Raw genomic sequence first — 9,762 nt, 5'->3', positions numbered from 1 at the left:
TTCCCTTCAAATCAACATTCCCCATAGCACAAGACATTTTTTGTTTTGTTTCGTTTCAACAAGTTCTTGCTTGTTCAGAACATGCACAGGGCTGCAGCCGACGAGACCTGGAATAGCAGCACCAGGTCAGATCCACAGTCAGGAATCACCGCTGCTAAAGCAGGCTCGCACCCAGCCCTCCCGTGCTCCCGCCATACTGAATACCAGGCTGAGGGTCACAATTTCATTTTAAGGCAGTGGAGATGCGAAATGTTCCTTTCCAGCACTAAAGAAGCCTGCTCTCTCACCCCCAATGTCCCTAGCGTTCAAATCAAGTTCTTACTTTACCTCTGGTCCCGTCTCTTGAGCAGCTGATTTCAATTCTCAGCACCAGACAGTAATTGCTGCAGACCTCCCGTCCCCTGTTCCTCCATGATGGTGCCCTGTGCCCCCACACCCTCAGAGGAGAGGAACAGTGTGGAACCATTGCTGCCAAATGGGCTTCTCTCCCGCTGATCAGTGCTGCCGTGGCAAGCGGAAAACTGCTGCGTAACTCTGCTCTCGGGCCTTCCTGACGCAAGTGGCAGATGTTCCGAAACATGGTGGAGGATTCGCGGTGGCCCATGGACTCAAATAAGCCACAAAAACGTATATTAAAAAAAAAAAAGATTTATTGAAATTGTTGAATGACAAAAAAAAAAAAAAAAAAGACAGAACTAAAAGTTTGGCTCTTAAGAGAGTTTCTGCAAATGTTTGCCTTTGTACAGATGACATACACAGAAGGAAAAAAACAAGTTACTCAAACTATTGAGGGATACCAAAGTGAAACTATACATTCATGAGGCATTTTCAGTCAGTCACTGACTTCTAGGTAAGAAAATACAACTTTGCATTAGTAATATGCCATTGAATGTAAGAAAACAAGCCCAAATATTAGGTCATGCTCAGTAAGTCTGCCTCTCCACTCTGCAGTTAAAAAGAGAAATTAAAAACTACTGTACGGTTCACAGACTGCCCACACCCGGACGCGATAGGGAACTGCTGTTTACAGGCCAAAGCAGTACACAGGCATTGTCATCTGAAGATTTTATTACAGTTAATTGTTACAACTGAAATTAGGCAAATAAGGAGGATGTTTGCCATTATCAGAAGGGGAGCACACTAAGAAAAGATGGGAAAAAAAAAAAAAAAAAATGTTTTGGTCACTATTTACAAAGAACACAAAATACCCGAACTATCCAAACAGGAAATAAATGCATGTTTATTATTCATCTTTATTCTGATAATGGCAGACATGACTTACTTAGAATAAAGGACACGCAGGGAACACCACTGAGGAAGCGATTTCCGTGCATGTTCTGGTCAACAGAATGATGCATTCTTATCCATGCCTAAACAGTACATACATCATACTGATGACATCACAGAAGCACGTTTTTACACTGCAAAAGAATAAAGAAAACTAAACTGGGAAAGTGATTCTTGGAAACCAGTAGTCAACATTAAAATATATTCCATCATGCTCTTCCAAAGGTTATTTTTTTCTTCTTTTTTTTTTTTTTTTTAAATACACAAGTCATCAGCACTCTGTATAAACTTTTAGGCATCAATAACAGTTAGGACAAACGTCTGCACAATGGCTGCTCTCTCCACTCTTGATACTCTGAAAATAGTACTACGATCATCTCTTCTCTCACAGATGCGAGGAAACACCAGAGCAAGAAGGAGAAATTAGAACGGGAGTGGCAACAATAAGAAAAAGAGGAAAAAAATATTTAAAATAAAATTCAAATTGTATCCCCCCTCCCACAGCCCACCCCCCACCCTCGGGTGCACACCTCCTATCCCCACAGCAACATGACAGCTGAGAAAAGTATCGGGGAAAAACAGGGTAAAAACAGTCAGATCACATCAGGAGCTGGAGAGGGCCAGTCTCCTCAATCATCCTCCTCCTCCTCCTCTTCCTCCTCCCCCCCCTCGTCCTCTGGGTCTCTTTTCCTCTTCTGCCCTCGCTCCTCTTCTGGAAGAGGGGAGAAACACACCCACATGGTGAGACACGCCCCACTGTCACCAACACCCCCTTCCACCCCCTCGTGCGCACCACAGCTCTGTGACCATAACAATAACCCCAGCGCACAACACCACGCCCTCTTTATTGCCTCAGTAATTGCCCCCCCCACCCCCCCGTGCACAGTGCTCCTGTAGTGACTGCCATGAGATCTTATATTTCTGTTTCATATCAATCTTAACATTGTTGCCTATTATCTGAAAAAAATAAATAAAACAAAGCATATATCGCTGTAGTACAATATATATAGTACATATATTGTATATAAAATATACAAATAAATAAATAAGCTGCTAAATAAAGATCCACATTTAAATGGATTCAAAGAAATCACATGACCCCGACAATCCTGCAGTGCCCTACCGTGCGCACCATGCCACCTTTCTTCCCGGCACAGAGGACGCCTGCAGGAAACAAACGCCCCCCAAAAAAGATGGGACTTACCGAAGTCTTCCTCATCTTCATCGTCTACTTCTCCGTCGTTAAACTCCTCCTCTTCCTCCTCCTGCAGCGGAAACAGAATAGCTCGGGTCAGAGGTGGGGGGGAGAGGGGGGGTTTGGCGGGGTTCCTCAGCCTGGCGAGTGAGGAAACCTGGGCAGGAGCTGCTGGAGCGTGCAGTGAAGCAGCCAGGAAGCAGCCGTAGATGGGGAGATCGGTCCAGCGCTGGCTCCCCAAGCTGAACGTAACCCTGTGAAGCAACATCACCCGTGTTCCAGCCTCCAGACCCAGACCTGACCCTGCCCACTCAAAAAAACCAGACGTGCCCGTTTGACGGCTTTTACTAAAATTGTACTTATTAGTTTACAGTCTGGTTATACAAGACTGTAGATAAGGGCCTAGAAAGCACATGGGAGGGGATTCTGCAGTTTTGGTTTAGGAACAGAAGGGTCACAGCCAAAATACATGAACAGCACTGTGAGGAGGTGAAATCTCTTCGGCACAGGCCCCACAGCCTGCCTGGTGTTTCTGGGAGATTTGCGTCAGCCTCCCTTGCTATCTCTGGGTGTGTGTGTGCTACTCTCCCCTCCAGTGAGGCGTGGCCGTAGCTGGTTATGTGCCCAAAAATTCCCCTTTGGCAAAACAGGCAGTGTGCCATATCACTGTAGACATGTCTGCCCCCACCCTGCTGACACCACCCCAGGACAGCAGTGCAGCCAGCATCCCACTCCAGCAGGGTCACCTGGCCCGGAGGCCACCAGAATGCAAATAACAGGCAGCTCACATGACCAAGGGATACAGGTGACATTTTGGAAAAACATTTGGGCTTATCTTGTCTTTACCTGTGTGTGGTCAGGTTAGCAGCTCACCTGAACAAATTCAAAAAAGCAAAAACCACCAAAATAAATAACCAGATGGGTTCCTGGCGTGCTGCTGCTGCCACCAGGGGGCAGCACAGCCTGCACCAGGCAACCTCAGACCCCAGCCCAGCTCTCACCTCCTCTCCACTAATGTCCTCTTCCTCCTCCTCTCCTTCTTCCTCATCCTCTTCCTCCTCCCCCTCCTCCTCGTCTTCCTCTCCTGGAGCCGCATCTTCGTCATATTCCTCCTCCTCTACTTCTGCACAGGGAGAGAGCAAAGTTGCATTACAAGGCCTCAAGGAGCATCTTCTAGTGTTGTTTTCCCCTGGCTTGTGTTTTTATATGATCACACTGAACTATGCAAGGTTGCTAATGTATATTCAGCTAGACCGCTACCATTCCCCTGCATACCAGGCTGCACCCTGACAGACTCTAAACCCTGCACAGCCCTAACACAGCAACACCTGGACAACAGGCTCACTACAGCACTCATCCTGCCTGGTCACACCTCAGGGCTGCGCTTGCATGTAATGCCCACTGACGAAGTTCAAAGTGCACTGAACACACAAGCCTAACAGGGCAACGACTACAGGAGCGGAGGCGGCTGGTAAATGAGTCAGGGCTGTGTGCAGGCATCACAGTCACCTCAGCTGAGCAAACCTGACGCTGATCCCCAAGTGACTGACCAACTCCCTGAAAGACACCTGGCCCAGGCGATCACACGGGCACACCTGTATACACTTGCCTGAAGCACCAGAGAGCCCCACAAAACCTGTCCACGCCCACCTGGACCTTCAGATTTTCTGTGCCTGTGGGTCTACCAGGCAAAACCCAACCTCCCATTTCAGCTTCCTCTAGCTGTCCTGTGAGCAGCACTGCCCGAGAGCAGAGAGGCAGGCCGAGCAACCAGGCCTCGCCTGCCGCGGAACACCTGTGCTCCGAGGGGCTGTGCTGCTCGCCTACAGAAATCACAGACTATAAACGTCCACAGTGAAATAGCATCTCGTTTTCAGATCCATCCATGCAGGAAGGGGAAGGGGACGGGGACACCCCAGCGAATTTGAAGGGGGTCAGTTTAAGAAGGTGGACCCTGGTGTAGGCCTATAGCTTCTGCACAGCACAGCACCTCATGCCAACGCAGGGCGTGCGGGGACCTGCTACACAAACCGCTCGTGCAGAAGGACGGTATTAACCTCCCACACACACACAGTGCTCCACAGACACACTGGGCCTAGCCAGTCTAACACGGGGCCCCAGGGGAGGGGTCTTGTACCGTCTTCATCATCATCGTCATCGTCCAGCCCCTCCACGTAGGCCTCCGCGTCTGAATCGGGCGCCTCCTTGTCCTCCTTGTCGTAGCCGTCTAGGTAGGTGAGCTGAGGCAGCAGCTTGAAGACATTCTCTCGGTAGTCGTTGAGGTTTGTCACCTCACAGTTGAACAGGTCTAAACTCTTCAGGTTTTCCAATTTTTTCTACAACCCGAAATGGGGAAAAGAGGAAAAACAACATAGGACATCAGGTCACACATAGTGCCACAGTTTTGTTTTTCTTTTTAACTTGGGCTACAAAGCATCACACCTGCCCCCCTCCAATCTAACAGGTACCCAGCCATGTCCCTCCCCCACCCCAGACAGGCACGTTGCAACAACTGTTTTAACATGCACCAGCACCCCCACCCTCCACCCCCCCAAGCTCCAGCTGTGCCCCAGAAGGCAGCTGGACTCACCAGAGGTTCTATTGTGCTGAGGTCTTTGATTTTGTTGCCGCTGAGATTGAGGTGTGTGAGGTTTGGGCATCGCTCTGCCAGAACTTCCAGCCCCCCTGAGATTCTGTTGTCACTGAGCTCGAGCTGCCAGGTGGATGAAAGGAAAGCCAACTTAGAAAATATCTTTCAGAATAACATCCATATAGCAAAAAAATGAAATGTGAATGGGATGGCCTACCTTTTTAAGTTTGTTTAATTTAGGCAGGTTCGCCACCGACGTTAGGCCTACGTTGATTGTGCTTAAAAATTCCAGTTCTTCGAATTCATCTGTGAGGCCCTCGATTTTACCTTCATTTGAACGACAGTTATCTAGAACAAGTTCTTTGACCTGAAAAAAGTGAAGGGGGTGGGGGTCGGGGGGGAGAAAGTTAACACCATCAATATGAAGTAAAATCTAAGTGAAAGCAAATTAAAATGTGCCTTGAGAGAACACATGCAGCCACAAATCGGACCTGTAACAGTCTACCTAGCCGCACATCCCTATGTGCAGAGAGTGCTGGAAGAAGGTCAGACTGTGGTTTGCTGTGGCAAAGTTGAAATTGAGCCAAATAAATGTTGTTTCCAACTTTTGACACAGAGTGTACTTTGCCTGGGATGAAACACGCATCAGCAGGGCCTCCTGAACAGGAAGTGCTCTTTGGAAGGCATAGTGCTCTCCAGGACAGGGGCCCGGCAAAGCTGGCTTCCAATGGCAATTTTGCCAGAACCGAACATGGTATTAACACCAGTCTCCGTATTGTATTCACAGCGGTCTTTGCCATTTCAATCCGCTGCAGCTCTGCTCGATATCCTAGAGGCTACTCCTGACTGCGCACGCACACACGCGCACACGCACGCACGCACACACACACACCTGGACAGCACTTCCCAAACTCCTATTGCAACTAAAAAACACTTAGCCCAACTGTCTGCTCCCAGCTGTATTACTGAAGCGACTCTGAATGCTGCAACTAAACTACAAAGGACATAGAGGGTGTTACTGTCCTGGCACCACGGCACGGGGACCTGTCCCATTCCCCAGCACTCGGCTCCTACACAGCCAAGAAACCATTTTCGTCACAGAATGCTCCATACCTCACACCTGGGTATCAGGCACAAGGAGAGATGTGCACCATTGGCAATGACCATAAGAAATCCTTTGCACCATGGCTACACTTCCTGGCAAGACTGAGCACCTGGGCCACTCATTCTAACTGCGTGAAAACCCTGCTGCACAGCAGGCCGATCTGTTTCAGGTTTAACGAGCATTTCAAAAACGGTTTTCATTTATTTCGTTTCAGCCGGATACATACCTCAATGCAATTATTTAGCAAATAATTTTGACAACCACATTACACCCTGCTGCTGGTCTTGGGAGTCACAGGAGCTCAGCAGGCTGCAACATGTGGACCGGACCCCTCTGCTATGCAATGAAACTTACAGATGGCCACAAAAAGCCTCCTATATACCAACAGAAATGTATTCGAACATAATATTCCAAATATTACTCAAGAAAGAAAATAAATAGACAGCCATCAACCCCTGCAGTTTTTGTGTTTGTGGTGAGACAGGCATACAAAAGGACAGGAGAGAGGGAGAGCAAAGAGCCCAGCAGCACAGCACACTGATAACTATGCCTTCCGAGATGGTCCCATCCACTCAAGGCAGTGTGGCACACAGTGCGTAGCCAGGAGGCTCCTCCAGCCAGGCGGGGAACTCTAGTCCCCATCCTGCCCTCAGAACCACCACACAGCCCAGACTGAAACCATTATCTAAAGCTTTTGCAAGGTTGAGCACTGAACCTCAGGCCCAAGGTTACCCCTGTAGATATTGTGCAGCAGAGGTAACCCACACTGGGCTCCTAGATAAATGCAGACTATCTGAGAGCTGTTAAGATTTTAACAGGGTCCCAGCAGAGCATTGAGAAACTCTCCATGAACATATATATTATATATATATATATATATAAATAAACACACACACACGGACACGTTATACCTACACAATCCTGTAATCCAATTAAGTAAAAAAAAAAAAATTAAATTCACAAAAAAAATTAAGTTCACTCACATCCACAGGAAAACTCGAGTGTCAAACTCCGGCCTGCGGCCCCCACGCGGTGCTCGCCCACGGGCCACCCCTGCAGCGCCGCCCGGCCGAGGCGCAGCGGCTCCCGGAGAAGCACCAGAACCAACCGCGTCCAGTTACATTAGAGCCACGACGCGCCATTTATACCTGCAAACTGTAAACATCAGCCCCGGCGCTGCTGAAAACGCAGGAGTCGCGTCTGCACACCTGAGCCCCGTCACACGAGTGGACAGCCCACAGGTAAACACCCGCACAGCCCCGCACAGCCCCGCCGGCCCAACTGTTCAGCCCCGCAACTTACTTCCCAACCCAGCACAGCAATAAACGGCCGCAGCCCAGCCAAAAACACGCCTGCTTTGGTATATCTTTCAACACCACGATTTAAAAATAAATAAATGATTGATTTGAGCCACCCAGTTCACATTTATAGGGGTAAACCTTTTCATTCAACCAATTTGACAACGCCACACAGACAAAATGGCTGACTACACGGTGTTTTTGAGTGCCGGATACCCCCTGGCAATGCCCACTGTAACACCGAGATTATGGGACTTTCCTCCCAATGAGAGCTCGGTTTAAAGCCCAAAACACGGAGACACGACGCCGTGCGGGAGGCACTGGACGCGCAAAGGAGGGGGCGGCGTGATCGCTGGGTCTGCCGGTGATTGTCCACACCATCAACAGAAAATGCGTTTTGCGCTTTAAAAGGCAATAAATACCTAAAATGGGTTTAATACATCGAGCTAAACACGTCCTATAACCGCAGCGGTTACCACGCCGGCTCATCCGTGTCATTCGCTACAAACGGTCTATTTTCGCCTTTGTTGCTTGATAAAATGGCGGCTTGTCCTAGATACGTCTCGGATCCCCCCCCAAAAAAACAGCGTTTCGAAAGCGATCACAAAACAGCGCGCCGGGCGGCTTCGTGCGTTTCCGTCCGAGTCCGGCGAATCCCTCGGAAGACACGAGCGGGTCGAGCGCGTTTCGCAGCCGCTGGAGGAGCGCCGCGCCGGGCGAGGGGCGCTCGGCAGTGCCGCCTGTGCCGCCGCGGCTGCGTGTGGAGCGGGGCTGTGAGCAGCGCCGCCCGGCAGACAGGAGCCCCCGCACACGCCGCTGCTCTCGCCTCGGCGCGGCGGACCCGTCACAGGCTCCCCGAAGTTGAGCAGCTCAACAGCAGACACCGACTCACACGAAGCCCCGGCGGCGCACAAGGTCGAGGATGCCTCGGCGCTGCTTCTCGATAACTCACTCCGACTGCGCATTCAAATTCAAAGGTGTAGTGTGTGTTTTCCGAATCGAATAACGAAATCATGAGAATTAAATACAGTATTAAAAAAAACATGCTGGGTCTTTGGCGGGGCTTACAACTTAATAATAATTGAAAACATCCCTCGTTTATTTTCAACCCTGTACGTCCGCGATGGCGAGATCTGAATAACCGGGCTCAGGCCAGGTCGCGGCTGACACACGCGTGTCTCTGGTGCGGACGCGCACAGCACTGGCGATCGGCGCTCTTTAAAAATTATGCAGCAGATTCCCCGGCGCTGGCGATGTACTATTTCTGTCCCATCCCAAGTTATTCGTCTTATAAACGGGGGTCCCTGCGACGTGGGACGAACACGGCCCGCACTGGGACAAGCGGCACCGTGGAGCAGAGCCGCCGATAGCCAGCCTGTGGACGGGGCTGGTCGGGGGGAAAAGGGCGCGTTCGGCAGGACTACAAACTTACAAACATGGCTCCTCACAGGCTTCACAGCGAGCGGGGAGCCAGCAGCGGCGTAGTGCCACCGGCAGCCTCCGCCACCCCGCACACATGCCAGCCTGCCGTCAAAGTTAGACACCAACACAGCAGCGACCTCAGCGCCAGTCGGGCTCCGCTAATCTACCAACTTTCTTTTCCCAAAACATGGTATCCATTCAAGAAATCGGCGTCAAACGGGCTTCCACACACACACACATAGTTGACACACTAAACATATTTAATATACACACACAAACACATATTATATACATATAAATATACAATACACCCCCCCACACACGTGTATATATGTATACACATGCGTGCGCCTGTATGGGCACCCCAATTTGGCCAGCTACAAAAACCAAGGGCAGCACTTCAGGAGCATCTGCCCGAAATATTATAATAACAGAAAATACATCTAAAACAAAGTGCGCTGGGGGCTCTTACGTCTGACGGCGTCCTGTTCCGCAGCTCTAGATGAATCCTTTTCTTCATGTCCATCTTGTGGGAGCTCGCCTGTATTTAATTGAGTCACCCAGTCTGAGCAGCGCTGGACTTGCGGGGCTCTACACACAGCTAACCAGCTCTCCGCCACTGCGCGCCGCTCACTCTAACCTGATCACTCCGGGGGGCGGGGCCCGCGGACTGGATTGTCGTCACCGCCGACCAACCCGAGCCGCCGGAGCGTGTAACCGAACCGCCTCGGCCACGCCCTCTCCCCGGCGTCGGCCAATCCGAGCGCGGGGCGGGGCTAGTCCGATTAAGTTTGGTTGAGCCAGTGAGAATGTGCATTTAAGTGTCATTTCTGCGTTTAAGCGCCATTACTTTGGCCTGGTTAAG

The 9,762-nt window shown here is 50.2% G+C and overlaps 1 protein-coding gene across 1 annotated transcript; it reads right to left on the bottom strand.

Moving 5' to 3' along the window:
* Positions 1-1,050: 1,050 nt before the first annotated feature.
* anp32a (acidic (leucine-rich) nuclear phosphoprotein 32 family, member A) lies at positions 1,051-9,530 on the bottom strand. The gene is made up of 7 exons (XM_066701208.1): positions 9,370-9,530; positions 5,290-5,439; positions 5,073-5,195; positions 4,620-4,818; positions 3,484-3,605; positions 2,492-2,552; positions 1,051-1,999 (listed from the first exon to the last, which is right to left on the bottom strand). Exons 1-7 carry the CDS (start codon positions 9,421-9,423, stop codon positions 1,917-1,919), a joined length of 792 nt encoding a protein of 263 aa, XP_066557305.1. The 5' UTR covers positions 9,424-9,530; the 3' UTR covers positions 1,051-1,916.
* Positions 9,531-9,762: the final 232 nt, after the last annotated feature.

The sequence above is a fragment of the Amia ocellicauda genome, chromosome 4 (genome assembly GCF_036373705.1).
Source record: "Amia ocellicauda isolate fAmiCal2 chromosome 4, fAmiCal2.hap1, whole genome shotgun sequence".
Lineage (NCBI taxonomy): Eukaryota > Metazoa > Chordata > Actinopteri > Amiiformes > Amiidae > Amia > Amia ocellicauda.
This window is presented reverse-complemented; position numbering and strand designations above follow the sequence as displayed.

Coding starts and splice junctions, on each gene's coding strand:
- anp32a (XM_066701208.1), bottom strand. CDS start 9,423: ATGGACATGAAGAAAAGGATTCATCTAGAGCTGCGGAACAGGACGCCG. Junction 4,819..5,072: donor TCAGCACAATAGAACCTCTG/GTGAGTCCAGCT, acceptor TTCGGGTTGTAG/AAAAAATTGGAAAACCTGAA. Junction 2,000..2,491: donor TGAAGATGAGGAAGACTTCG/GTAAGTCCCATC, acceptor CCCCTCTTCCAG/AAGAGGAGCGAGGGCAGAAG.